This window comes from Salmo salar, chromosome 12 (assembly GCF_965601325.2).
Source record: "Salmo salar chromosome 12, fSalSal1, whole genome shotgun sequence".
Taxonomy (NCBI): domain Eukaryota; kingdom Metazoa; phylum Chordata; class Actinopteri; order Salmoniformes; family Salmonidae; genus Salmo; species Salmo salar.
Genome location: NC_138302.1, coordinates 39165556 through 39180440, shown reverse-complemented (window position 1 = coordinate 39180440; position 14885 = coordinate 39165556). Strand labels below are relative to the sequence as shown.

Below are 14885 nucleotides of genomic sequence, written 5' to 3'. Positions count from 1 at the left end.
TGTACAACGCATTTGACACAATGGTTGTGATACAACTGCTATGTTTGTGATACAATGGAGAGTTTGCCTGCATAAGTCTACACAACCATAAGTCTACACAACCATTCTGCGGTGTCTCCGCAAAACGTGTGTATCAATACTTTTGTGCAGAAAAACTCTTCCTTGTGTCCCAACCGTTGCGTCGAATGCGTTGTATATCAGTTGTACAACTTAAATGTGTCTACGGGGTCATTGCCTTTTTCCAAATTTCACCCAAATTCACCTCGACTTCAAATCAAAACCTTCTAGATTCTCTAAGTGAACATGAAGGGGCTCTGCAAATAGGTCTCTGCTGTGTATTCCCCGTTGTGTGAGTGCCCCAAATGAGGCTTCCTCAGGCAGTCCATGCAATAAGAGTATCATATGTTTGTCCCCTGAGCAGCTATACTCTTGAGTAAACATGTGTGGTCTGATGCTAAAAGCAGCCAATTTAGAGGACAGACATGAGCTAAAAATACAGGTCCTAAATGGCACACGTTAATGTTTTCCAAGCCCTTAATGTCCCTTGTTCTACGAGAAATATGGTAACTGGGAGATTGTTATTGGATTTAAATGGATTCAAATGGATTTCCCAAGAAATGGCTAATGGGAGATAAAAAAAATCAAGAAAAAGGGAGTTGTATTCTAACAGGACAAAGAGTCCAATCCCACTGGCTTTGTTGGAGAAAAACAATCAAACTGCACACAGGGAAAAAATATGCATCTCAATACATTCCGTTGATGCATGCAATCAGTGAGCTGCTCAGAAGCATAGCGTTAGAATACTAACTAAAATGTATAGTCACAAGTATTTCGCTACACTCGCAATAAAATCCTCTAACCATGTGTATGTGACCAATAAAATTTGATTTGATTTTAGTAATATAGTAGTTGGTAAGTGAAAACTCAGTTACAGTAAGTGCCACTCTGAACTATGTACTACAGTTCTGTAGTACATTTAAAATAATCATATGCACATGTAATGGAAATGAGGCAAAAGATTGCCGCATGTCCTTCAAAGCAGAACAGACACACAAGAAATATCACCTACCAGATGTTGCCAAACTTCTCCAGGGCCTCAACCAGGTCCCCTTCCACCACTGACTCACAGAGCCCCCGCACGTGGACCACCGGAGAGGGGGCGATCCTGTGGGCATCCTCCCCATTGTCCTGGAGGAGAGAGGGGGGACACCGGTCAAATGGGGTTCAAAGGTCAAAGGTCAAATGAGGTATACCACAAGGTACATACGAAGGCCGCTTTCACAGCAAAGGTTTAACATAACGGAAATGTAACCAAAGTCCTCGTCAGCACTGGCACTAAGGACATTTGACATGCTGTTGGAGTGCACAAGGAGCGAAATTGCCAAATGTTCCCTTGTCAATGCCTTAACACTGTTTTCTGCATGTTTATAGTTCATTTGTTTGTGTTTTGTAGCAATGTTGGTTTGGTTTGAATGACTTCAATCATCATTTTTTTAAATTCTAACTCATTATTGAGGCCTAAGGAAATTCAGCTTCTTCCGATTCCTTGACCGGAGGGCCACCTACAGACCGGCAGACAAATACAGCGCATTTGGAAAGTATTCAGACCCCTTGACTTTTTCCACATTTGGTTACGTTACAGCCTTATTCAAAATGGATTAAATAAAAAAATGCCCTCAATCTACACATTTCTAAAAACCTGTTTTCGATTTGTCATAATGGGGTATTGTGTGTAAAATCAAATCAAATCAAAGTTTATTTGTCACGTGCGCCGAATACAACAGGTGTAGACCTTACAGTGTAAGTAAGCATTTCACTGTAAGGTCTGCACCTTTTGTATTCGGCACACGTGACAAATAAACTTTGATTTGATTTGATTTTACACACAATACCCCATAATGACAAATCGAGCTCAGGTGCATCCTGTTTCCATTGATCATGCTTGAGATGTTTCTACAACTTCAAAAAAAATAATCAATTGATTGGACATGATTTGGAAAGGCACACACCTGTCTATATTAATCAAATAACATTTTATTAATCACATGCGCCGAATACAACAGGTGTAGACCTTACAGTGAAATGCTTACTTACGAGCCCCTAACCAACAGCGCAGTTTCAAAAAATATGGATAAGAATAAGAGATAAAAGTAACAAGTAATTAAAGAGCAGCAGTAAAATAACAATAGCGAGACTATATACGGGGGGTGACTGGTACAGAGTCATTGTGCGGGGGCACTGGTTAGTTGAGGTAGTATGTACATGTAGGTAGAGTTAATTAAAGTGACTATGCATAGATGACAACAGAGAGTGGCAGTGGTGTGGTGGGGGGGGGGGGGGATGCAAATAGTCTGGTTAACCATTTGACTAGATGTTCAGGAGTCTTTTGGCTTGGGGGTAGAAGCCTATTGTCTTGGACCTAGACTTGGCGCTCTGGTACCGCTTGCCGTGTGGTAACAGAGAGAACAGTTTATGACTGGGGTGGCTGGAGTCTTTGAAAATGTTTAGGGCCTTCCTCTGACACCACCTGGTATAGAGGTCCTGGATGGCAGGCAGCTTGGCCCCAGTGATGTACTGGGCCGTTCGCACTACCCTCTGTAGTGCCTTGCGGTTGAAGGCCGAGCAGTTGCCATACCAGGCAGTGATGCAACCAGTCAGGATGCTCTCGATGGTGCAGCTGTAGAACCTTTTGAGGATCGTACAACCTTTTGAGGATCCCACAGTTGATAGTGCATGTCAGAGCAAAAACCAAGCAGTGAGGTCGAAGGAATTGTCTATAGAGCTCCAAGACAGGATTGTATCGAGGCACAGATCTGGGGAAGGGTACCAAAACATTTCTGCAGCATTGAAGGTCCCCAAGAACACAGTTGCCTCCATCATTCTTAGATAGAAGAAGTTTGGAATCACCAATGCTCTTCCTAGAGCTGGCTGCCCGGCCAAACTGAGCAATCGGCGAGAAGGGCCTTGGTCAGGGAGGTGACCAATAACCTGATGGTCACTCTGCCAGAGCTCCAGAGTTCCTCTGTGGAGATGGGAGAACTTTCCAGAAGGACAACCATTTCTGCAGCACCAACCAGGTCTTTATGGTAGTGTCAGACGGAAGCCACTCCTCAGTAAAAGGCACATGACAGCCCGCTTGGAGTTTTCCTAAAAGCACCTAAAGAACAAAATTCTCTGGTCTGATAAAACCAAGATTGAAATCTTTGGCCTGAATACCAAGTGTCACGTCTGGAGGAAACCTGGCACCAGCCCTACGGTGAAGCATATTGGTGGCAGCATCATGATGTGGGGATGTTTTTCAGTGGCAGGGACTGGGAGACTAGTCAGGAATGAGGGAAAGATGAACGGAGCAAAGTACAGAGAGATCCTTGATGAAAACCTGCTCCAGAGTGCTCAGGACCTCTGACTGGGGCGAAGGTTCACCTTCCAACGGGACAACGATCCTAAGCACACAGCCAATACAATGCAGGAGTGACTTTAGGACAAGTCTCTGAATGTCCTTGAGGGGCCCAGACAGAGCCCGGACTTGAACCCGATCGAACATCTCTGGAGAGACCTGAAAATAACTGTGCAGTGATGCTCCCCATCCAACCTGACAGACCTTGAGAGGATCTGCAGAGAAGAATGGGATAAACTCCCCAAATACAGGTGTGCCAAGCGGTATCGTCATACCCCAAAAGACTTGAGGCTGTAATCACTGCCACAGGTGCTTCAACAAAGTACTGAGGAAAGGGTCTGAATACTTATGTAAATCTCAGTAGAACTACTGATTTTCAGAGGGTTTGTTGTCCGGCAGAGGTGAAAGAGAGAAAAGGAAAGAAATATACGCATAAGAGGAAGAGAGGGGTCTGCATACTTTCCGAATGCACTGTATGTCCTGGTCTGTCACACAAATTAAATGTAACATAATTTAAACCCAACTCTACTGCAAGCCTTTGGACTGTGGGTCCTTGTCTTGCAGCTGGATGTTGTTAAATTGCAGCACAGGCTGTTAATCCATAGTGCTTCACACCTGTTTTACAGTGGCTTCACAACTCACACTGCATTCACCCTTTTCTCAAAGTGAGGAAAATATGCTAATGATGAAAACCTCTAGGGGAAGGACTTCTGAAATAGCAACTTGCAGAGCAGGAGAATCACTTTGTAAACTGTTGCGCAACACCTTTGTGAGCTCTGTTTGAAAATTCATGAATGCTAACGTACGACAATACAAGGGGAATTGAAAGTAGAGGAAAATCATATCTGAATACTCACTGATACATTCATGTTGGACTGGCTATTTAGGCATTCAAATATGCATTGCCAATATTGCTTATATGCTTCACAGACCAACCATGAAAATGCAAGTCTGGCAACAGCACCAAAAGCCAATTCCTAAAAATTACACAATTAATCTGCGAATTGAACGCTGTACATTCAAAAAGCTTTTCTTAGTCTCCAATTAAATTGGAAAACAGAGTACAAACAATGATGAACAACACACAAAAAAAAACAAATTAAAAGAATTATCCACTAAAAGCCGCTATGAAACGAGAGGAGTAAAACTGGGAAGACCAATATGAAATTACTATAAAACCACTTCCCGATGAATGAATGACCTCAGCCTGATTTTAAGTAATGAGATTTTTTCAGAATAACAATGAACCAAAAAAGCAGCAGCTGCAGTGAACAGGTTACAGCATCCATTCTTCCAAATGGATACAAATTGTCGGAATTAAGAAACAAGTCACCCTGATGAAACTGGAGCTACAATACATAAGAAAATAAGATAACAGTAATTGTAATCAGACTGTCTGACGCTGTATTCGTAAGACGACTTGGTCTGCCTTGTTTCCACCATAGACCGGCTTTGAGAAACCGCATCGACAAGGGCCACAGCACTTCTGAGACAACCAATTACTTGGCCCTCTTCTTCGTTCGACGCTAGCTCTTCCAGAAGCCCAGGATGGTTCATTACAGGAGCTGTCCATCGCGACGAATTCCTCCCGTCTAGTCTAACCCTCCATGCGCTCTGGGACAACGCCGAGCCCCACGCGGCTCTACTTCAGACACACAGACAAATTGAATCCTCGCCGACAGGCACTGTGCTTAAGATGAGATTCGTTTACAATTGACCACATTCTTACCCCCCAGCCTATCTAGAAAGAGAGATAGATAGGCTATGTCCCGATTCACCACCCTTCTCCCGGAATATGCACTTGCACACTTTCTTCCATGGATTTAACAATGATGGAAACTCCCTACAGCCAATGTTTACACCGATCATTAGCTTTCAAATCCATAACGGGGAGTGTGTGAGTGCACACTTTTGGAAAAGTGTGGAGAATCAGGACGCAGACAAACGTCCCTGAAAATAACTCAAATACGCCCTAGAAATGACAACCGCAATCCAGGGACGGTGTTTGTCTGAAGTAGAACGTCAATTCATTCTGAAAGCAACATGTAGCTCAACAAGCTCCTGTAAAGACATTGATATATTCATATCCCTTTCCTGGGGATCTTTTTAATGCTCAGGAAATTGGAGAGTGGGGAAAAAAAACATGCAAAACTGTCGCCTGTCACAGTGGTAAAGGAAAGACTCAAGTTTCTTTTGTGCAGTTCTATGACACGTTGAGACAGACGACGAATAACAGAATAACTGGTGTGCTTTTCGCTGGGGTAAAATTAAGCATAGAAACTATTTCAAAGCTGCTTTATGGCTCTCGAGCAGTTGCTGTTTGGAAAATATCTGAGCTGTCTTCTTTTGATGCCTGCACTTGAACACAGTCAGGCATACCTACCACTACTTTAACTACCCTAACTTTCAAGGGTGTCTTCAAAACTGAAAGTATCTCTCTGTACCTTTCCTTCTTCTATTTCTTTCTTTCATTGTTCCCTCTTTCTTACCATCTATACTTTCTTCCTGTCTTTAGTTTTATTTCTTCCTCCTCCTTCCTCTTTTTCACTCGGTCTGTCTGTATTTCTTTCTTTCCTTTCCCTCATCTCTCTCTCTCTCTGTCACCTAGACAGACCATGGCCCCTTTTGTCAGTCCCACGTGCAAAGCTATTTTCACCAACTGACACTTGCAGTCTGCCTCTTCCCTCCTTTAAAAATAGCACTGAGGAAACGTGAGCAAAAGTTCTGTCCCCAAGAAAGGGGGTCTTGGAGCAACGATTCATCCCATGAATCCAGCCAATAATCCAGTGCAGGGAGCCGAGGAGATAAAACGCAAAGTCACAAGAGGTTAAGGCACTCTTGTATTTGTAAATAGTATTTGTTCACATTGTTCACACACTCCTGATAATGACAATTCCCACTGATTCAGGCTCAACCACAGTGACAAGCTTATGCTGCTGCTGCTGTGAAACAGCATGGAGACGAACACAGCAGCAGAGGGCCTAGCAGGTCACACACACAGGATACAACATCTCCCCGGCTCTGTTTTGCAGTTTGATCTGAGACATAGCTACATCAAAGGCTATTGCACCACTTACTCCACCTCTACTGCTATGCAAGCCACGTCCCTCTGGCTTACACCCTGCAGAACAATGCCCTAACAATACTATTGAGCGATATTCTCAGAAAGTGTTTTTTTTTTAAATTATTATATTTTTTTTGGTACATGCTTTACTCCCTGTGATGTTGAAAGAGTAACTCTTCTGTCTTCTGAGAGACCCGCTAATTCAGGAGTCCTTTTTTTTTGGTTTATCTGAACAATCAGCAGTTGCGGTCGGAAAATCACCTCACTCAAAATGGTAAAAACAACAACAAAATAACAAAATGTCAACCTTCCTAAGCTTTGCCACTAACACCTTAGCATGAGCAAAAGCACGAGAGCTTGCAGTTTTTGCTCGATGCAGACAGCGACCTTGTTTCCGGCAGCTGAATTGAAGGCTTTGTGAGGCCATACCACCTCATCTCACGATACGGTACAAAACCTGGGAGACAACCATCTGCCAACACTAAACACACGCTTTGGTTTGTCGCTGCTTGAGCAACCTTTTTGGGATAACTCTCCTAACGGCTCTTTAAAGTACACTTTAAAAACCATTCTAGTGTAGATATAACCATTGCCTGCCACAAAGCACATCTCAAGAATTTTTACAATCCACACACACACACACACACACACACACACATAAACACACACACACACACACACACACACACACACACACACACACACACACACACACACACACACACACACACACACACACACACACACACACACACACACACACACACACACACACACTATTGATTGTTATCCTTTTCAGATGTTATAGAACTGTCTCAAAAGGGTTCAATATAGTATCATTTGACAAAACCGTCCCCAAAAACAACTAACCTCTCCAGAAGCCTTCTAAGAAAAGTGTGCACTTTACAGTTTTTTACAATCACTTTGGCACTAATTTCGGTACCTTGATGTCATTTTTCAAAACTCTAGACACAAAACTCACAACCAATGATCAAAATGCAAATTTTGCAAAACGCTAACACTTTTTCCAATGGCTTGGATACAATACACATAAAGCTAAGATCATTTGTTCATTGAACTAAAATCACCTGTTCAAAATGACACAACTTAACATCAGTGTATTACCATTTCAAAATACAATTCACACATTACATCTGAGATGACTGTCTATTCATTTCATTACAATGATCTAACTATCAATTGATACAACTGATCAAAATGATAAGTAACTGTTGCATTACTCTTAATGCATAGTTTTATGGAAACTGACAAACAATATTCCATGTTTAGGTCATGAAAGTTTCAGGATCACGAGATCCATTGACACCACTTACTGTGGAACGTGAACCAATTGGACTACATTATCTATGGATGTAATATTTCATCATCATTATTTATCGGACACTGTTTCTATGGTTCCATGTACCACTTTTCCAGACCATGTTTTCAGTTTTGACATTACTGTACACTCACCGGCCACTTTATTAGGTACACCTATCTACTACTGGGTAGGACCCCCTTTTGCCTCCACAACAACCTGAATTATTCACGGTGTTGTACGTTAAGAGATGCCCTTCTGCACACCACTGTTTTAAACAGCTGTTATTTGAGCATTTGTGGCCTTTCTGTTAGCTTGAATGAGTCTGGACATTCTCCTCTGACCTCTCTCATTAACAAGGTGTTTTGACCTATGTCATTGTGTGGGATAATGTCAGATTCCACCATGCTCAAATGGTGCAAGCATGGTTTCAGGCCCATCCACAATTTACTGTACCACCCTGTACTTACCCCCATACTCTCCTTTCCTTAGCCCGATTGAGGAATTTTTCTCCACATGGAGGTGGAAGGTATATGATACCTTCCACGAACAAGCCACCCTTCTCCAGGCCATGGATGACGCATGCAATGACATCACGGCAGACCAGTGTCAGGCCTGGATTCACCATGTCCAAAGATTCTTTCCAAGATGTTTGGCTAATGAAAACATCCATTGTGATGTGGATGAAAACCTGTGGCCAAATCCACAAGACAGGGTTGATGGAAGTACAGTAGAAGTACAGTAATCAATCTTTTGTTCTGGTTTTTACAGTAAGCCAGGTGAGGAACACTGCAGTTGACCTTTAACTGTTTTTTCTTTTTTTGTAGCTAATCATTTTAGCTTTGATTCAAAGAAACCTATGTTGTGATTTTATTGTATTTCATCATTACATTTCATATTTTGTTCAATTTTAGAAAAAGCTGTTGCACAGCAACTCACTGCCTTCCTGAAGACAAACAATGTATACGAAACGCTTCAGTCTGGTTTTAGACCCCATCATAGCACTGAGACTGCACTTGTGAAGGTGGTAAATGACCTTTTAATGACGTCAGACCGAGGCTCTGCATCTGTCCTTGTGCTCCTAGATCTTAGTGCCGCTTTTGATACCATCGATCACCACATTCTTTTGGAGAGATTGGAAACCCAAATTGGTCTACATGGACAAGTTCTGGCCTGGTTTAGATCTTATCTGTCGGAAAGATATCAGTTTGTCTCTGTGAATGGTTTGTCCTCTGACAAATCAATTGTAAATTTCGGTGTTCCTCAAGGTTCCGTTTTAGGACCACTATTGTTTTCACTATATATTTTACCTCTTGGGGATGTCATTCGAAAACATAATGTTAAATTTCACTGCTATGCGGACGACACACAGCTGTACATTTCAATGAAACATGGTGAAGCCCCAAAATTGCCCTCGCTAGAAGCCTGTGTTTCAGACATAAAGAAGTGGATGGCTGCAAACTTTCTACTTTTAAACTCGGACAAAACAGAGATGCTTGTTCTAGGTCCCAAGAAACAAAGAGATCTTCTGTTGAATCTGACAATTAATCTGGATGGTTGTACAGTCGTCTCAAATAAAACTGTGAAGGACCTCGGCGTTACTCTGGACCCTGATCTCTCTTTTGAAGAACATATCAAGACTGTTTCAAGGACAGCTTTTTTCCATCTACGTAACATTGCAAAAATCAGAAATTTTCTGTCCAAAAATGACGCAAAAAAATTAATCCATGCTTTTGTTACTTCTAGGCTGGACTACTGCAATGCTCTACTTTCCGGCTACCCGGATAAAGCACTAAATAAACTTCAGTTAGTGCTAAATACGGCTGCTAGAATCCTGACTAGAACCCCAAAATTTGATCATATTACTCCAGTGCTAGCCTCCCTACACTGGCTTCCTGTTAAGGCAAGGGCTGATTTCAAGGTTTTACTGCTAACCTACAAAGCATTACATGGGCTTGCTCCTACCTATCTTTCCGATTTGGTCCTGCCGTACATACCTACACGTACGCTACGGTCACAAGACGCAGGCCTCCTAATTGTCCCTAGAATTTCTAAGCAAACGGCTGGAGGTAGGGCTTTCTCCTATAGAGCTCAATTTTTATGGAATGGTCTGCCTACCAATGTGAGAGACGCAGACTCAGTCTCAACCTTTAAGTCTTTACTGAAGACTTATCTCTTCAGTAGGTCCTATGATTAAGTATAGTCTGGCCCAGGAGTGTGAAGGTGAACGGAAAGGCTGGAGCAACGAACCGCCCTTGCTGTCTCTGCCTTGCCGGTTCCCCTCTTTCCACTGGGATTCTCTGCCTCTAACCCTTTTACAGGGGCTGAGTCACTGGCCTACTGGTGTTCTTCCATGCCGTCCATGGGAGGGGTGCGTCACTTGAGTGGGTTGAGTCACTGACGTGGTCTTCCTGTCTGGGTTGGCGCCCCCCCCCCCCCCCCCCCCCTTGGGTTGTGCCATGGCGGAGATCGTTGTGGGCTATACTCGGCCTTGTCTTAGGACGGTAAGTTGGTGGTTGGAGACATCCCTCTAGTGGTGTGGGGGCTGTGCTTTGGCAAAGTGGGTGGGGTTATATCCTGCCTGTTTGGCCCTGTCCGGGGGTATCATCGGATGGGGCCACAGTGTCTTCTGATCCCTCCTGTCTCAGCCTCCAGTATTTATGCTGCAGTAGTTTATGTGTCGGGGGGCTAGGGTCAGTCTGTTACATCTGGAGTATTTCTCTTGTCTTATCCGGTGTCCTGTGTGTATTTAAATATGCTCTCTCTAATTCTCTCTTTCTCTCTTTCTGTCTTTCTCTCGGAGGACCTGAGCCCTAGGACCATGCCTCAGGACTACCTGGTATGATGACTCCTTGCTGTCCCCAGTCCACCTGGCCGTGCTGCTGCTCCAGTTTCAACTGTTCTGCCTGCGGCTATGGAACCCTGACCTGTTCACCGGACGTGCTTGTTGCACCCTCGACAACTACTATGATTATTATTATTTGACCATGCTGGTCATTTATGAACATTTTAACATTTTGACCATGTTCTGTTATAATATCCACCCTGCACAGCCAGAAGAGGTGTGGCCACCCCTCATAGCCTGGTTCCTCTCTAGGTTTCTTCCTAGGTTTTTGGCCTTTCTAGGGAGTTTTTCCTAGGGAGTTTTTCCTAGCCACCGTGCTTCTTTCACATGCTTTGCTTGCTGTTTGGGGTTTTAGGCTGGGTTTCTGTACAGCACTTTGAGAATATCAGCTGATGTACGAAGGGCTATATAAAAATAAATTTGATTTGATTTGATTTTGATTCCACTGTGTCTGTAGTATTCTCTCTACTAGTCATTTTACAGTGATGTATTTATGTGTAGTAGCATAATGAAACATGTATCACATATTTTGTACTACAATATTTAATGATTGTACGAAGAACTACACAGTGAAACTATCGGTATCTTGTGTGTGGGTGATCTAAATGAATGTTCCTATGGTATTTCAGGATAAACAAGTTATTTGAACCAATGATTCTGCAAGTGCAAGGTTTCTTTAAAGATATGAATGCACAATGCAATGTTTTGAACATTGGACAGCCTGTGTTACAAGCGATGACTGTTTTTGTGTTTTGTGTCTAGAGTTTTGAAAAATGACCACAAGGTTCTGAAATGAGTGCCAAAGTGACTGTTAAAAACTGTAACAGCAGGTGTCAGCATCAGATATCTCTTCTCCACTCACACGTGTTATATTTAAAATGCTGCAGACACTCAGAGCAACTTAGGGCAAACAGGGTTCTGTCAGAGAATAGACACTTAGACATGTTTAACAGTGTTGTGTAACTGTAGGCCAGATACAGGGGTTGACATACTGTGTGTGTGTGTCTGTGTGTGTGTGTGTGTGTGTGTGTGTGTGTGTGTGTGTGTGTGTGTGTGTGTGTGTGAGAGAGAGTGTATAGGTGCGTGTTTGTGTGTGTGAGAGAAAGAATGTGCATTTGTGAGAGCATGTATGTGTGCCAGGTTATGTGTGTGTATGTTCATGTATGTGAGAGAGTGTGTGTCTACACTGCCTTTTCCCAAACTGGGGTATGCGTACCCCAGGGGTATGCCCGATGCCGTCGGGGGTACGCCAAATAAAACGGGGCTATACATTTGGGTGATGTTTTTTTGTCGCCTGAGTAGCCTGGTTTCACTGCCAAAAATAAACCATCTAGTGTTCAGCGAAATAACAACACAATGTCAAATACCGGTAGCCTAGTCAAATAATTAACATCCAATCACATTAACCGTTACTCTCTCACGGGAATTCCACTAACGGGCCGTATGTAGCCAAAAGTAGCTGCTGCTCATTCCGTTTTCTCGAAAATTGATAAATGGTTAAAAAAAAGTAAGGCCCACCTCCATAGAGACACATACCAGCTCTACTGGTAGTACTGCGACTACCAGCAGTACTACACCTGCACCTGTCGACGACACAAGTTGTTCTGCTTCCACGAGCACATTCAATGCTAGCATCAGTAATTCTACATTTGTTGCTAGCTCAGCTAGCATGGACACTGACAGTTGTGAATTCGATGCAGCCGAAGAGCTACTGCCCCCTTACCCGGGAAAACACCCAACAACAGACAGGGACTTTGGACCATCGAAGAGGCATAAATATGATGAGAACTACATTGATTTGGGGTTCACTTATATTGGTAGTAGTGCCTTTCCTCAGACACAGTGTGTTATATGTGCAAAAGTACTATCTCACAACTCGATGAAACCTTCACTCTTGCGCAGACATTGAGAAACAAAACATGCCAATTAGAAAAATAAGCCACGGGAGTTTTTTGAGCGAGAATTAAGACGACTTTCGAGTAGTAAGACGTGTATAAAGCAACAGATACCATTAATAAGAAGGGGCTAGAAGAGTCTTATATGGTGAGCTACCGAGTGACTAGGACAGGCAAGCCCCATACTATGGTGGAGGACTTAATTCTTCCCGCTGCCGTGGATATGGCTGGGACAAGCCAGTGAATTATATGCATTACAGCTGGATGAGTCAACAGATGTTGCAGGCCTGGCACAGCTCCTGGTATATGTCCGTTACGTTTATGGGGGGGGTCAATTAAGGAAGACATCCTCTTCTGCAAACCAGGATAGGATATTTTTTAAGTACTGGATAGCTTTGTGACATCAAGTGGACTTTGGTGGTCAAGATGTGTTGATATCTGTACTGATGGCGCAAAAGTCATGACAGGGAGACATAGTGGAGTGGTAATGAGCGTGCAGGCAGTTGCTCCCGATGCCACTTGGGTAGACTGCAGCATCCACCGAGAGGCTCTTGCTGCCAAGGTAATGCCTGACAGCTTGAAAGACGTTAAGGATACTACAGTGAAAATGGTTAACTTTGTTAAAGCAAGGCCCCTGAAGTCTCATGTATTTTCTGCATAATATGGGCAGCGACCATGTAACGCTTTTACTACATACAGAAGTGCGCTGGTTATCAAGGGGCAAAGTATTGACAAGTTTTTTTTAAATTGAGAGACAAGCTTAAAGTTTTCTTTACTGACCATAATTTTCACTTGTCTGCATGATGACGAGTTTCTCACACAACTGGCCTATCTGGGTGATGTTTTTTCTCGCCTGGATGATCTGAATCTAGGATTTCAGGGACTCTCCGCAACTATATTCAATGTACGGGACAAAATTGAGGCTATGATTAAGATGGACAACAAACAGGTCTTTCCATCATTGTATGATTTGTTTGTGTGTAAATTAACTCAAGCTTACAGACAATGTCAAATCTGATACAGCGAAGCATCTGAGTGAGTTGGGTGTGCAATTATGCAGGTACTTTCCCAAAACGGATGACACAAACAGCCAGATTCGTTATCCCTTTCATGCCCTGCCTCCAGTCCACTTACCGATATCTGAACAGGAGAGCCTCATCGAAATTGCAACAAGCGGTCCTGTGAAAATTGAATTTAATCAGAAGCCACTGCCAGATTTCTGGATTGGGCAGCGCTCAGAGTATCCTGCCTTGGCAAATCGCGCTGTTAAGACACTGACGCCCTTTGCAACCACGTACCTATGTAAGAGTGGATTCTCGGCCCTCACTAGCATGAAAACTAAATACAGGCACAGACTGTGTGTGGAAAATTATTTAAGACAGACTCTCTCCAATACAACCCAACATTGCAGAGTTATGTGCATCCTTTCAAGCACAACCTTCTCATTAACCTGTGGTGAGTTATTCACCATTTTTGATAAACAAATAAGGTTTTATATGTAAGATGGCTAAATAGAGAGCAACATTATTGATTCTTATTATTTGTTCCCTGGTCCTATAAGAGCTCTTTGCCACTTCCCACGAGCCGGGCTGTGACAAAACCTCATGCTTATGTTTAATAAATGTATTGTATAGTGTGTGTGTGGCAGGCTTACAATGATGGTAAAAAACATTTGAGAGTGCGCTGACCCTGGTGCTAGAGGGGGTACGCAGCTAGAGGTTGAATGTTTGAAGGGGTACAGGACTACAAAACGTTTGGGAACCACTGGTCTACACCATAAAATCTACGGTAGAGTATTTCATTAGAGAGGAACCAATCTAGAAACCAACAGATTATCAACTTCGAGCTACAAATATCCAATACTTTCTCTAACTGCACAGCCCGCCAGCCCAAATGCATCGAAAACCTTACAGCATTGATTTTTCGCTCTGGCTCTGTGCGCGCCGCAATGCCCTGCCTGCTGAAGCACGACCTCTCCTGTCACTGGCTGGATGTGATTTTCTGCTGAGTCAGTCACCATTTTGGGCCAGCCAGTCTCTTCACGCATCACTTTCCGTTCAGGTTGGGCATCCCCAACCGAATCTACTCAGACTAAAGGGTTGAGTTGGAAGTTGGAACATGGCCTATTATAAACGCATTAACTGTCTTAAAGCAGTTCCCCACACAAAGTTAGAATTAAATTGAGAGCAAGTTATTTTTGTTGTCATTGCTAGCTAGCTCACTAGCACTTAGCCTTTGGGACCAGAGCAGCAGAGTAGAGCAGAGGGAGATGCTAGCTGTAGGTCATCAGTGAAACATCCTGACAACTGTAAAGCCTGTGGCATTAATCATTGTGGCAGTTTGTTTCACATGACGTTAGTAGGGGG

General features: G+C 43.2%; 1 protein-coding gene across 1 annotated transcript in view; it reads right to left on the bottom strand.

Annotated features, from left to right (window-relative positions):
* LOC106564787 (heterogeneous nuclear ribonucleoprotein L-like) overlaps nt 1–14885 on the bottom strand; it is a 58958-nt gene that overhangs the window by 24497 nt on the left and 19576 nt on the right. Inside the window, exon 2 of the mRNA XM_014131156.3 lies at nt 1070–1188. Coding sequence (XP_013986631.1) covers nt 1070–1188 — 119 coding nt within the window. The remainder of the gene's footprint in view (nt 1–1069; nt 1189–14885) is intronic.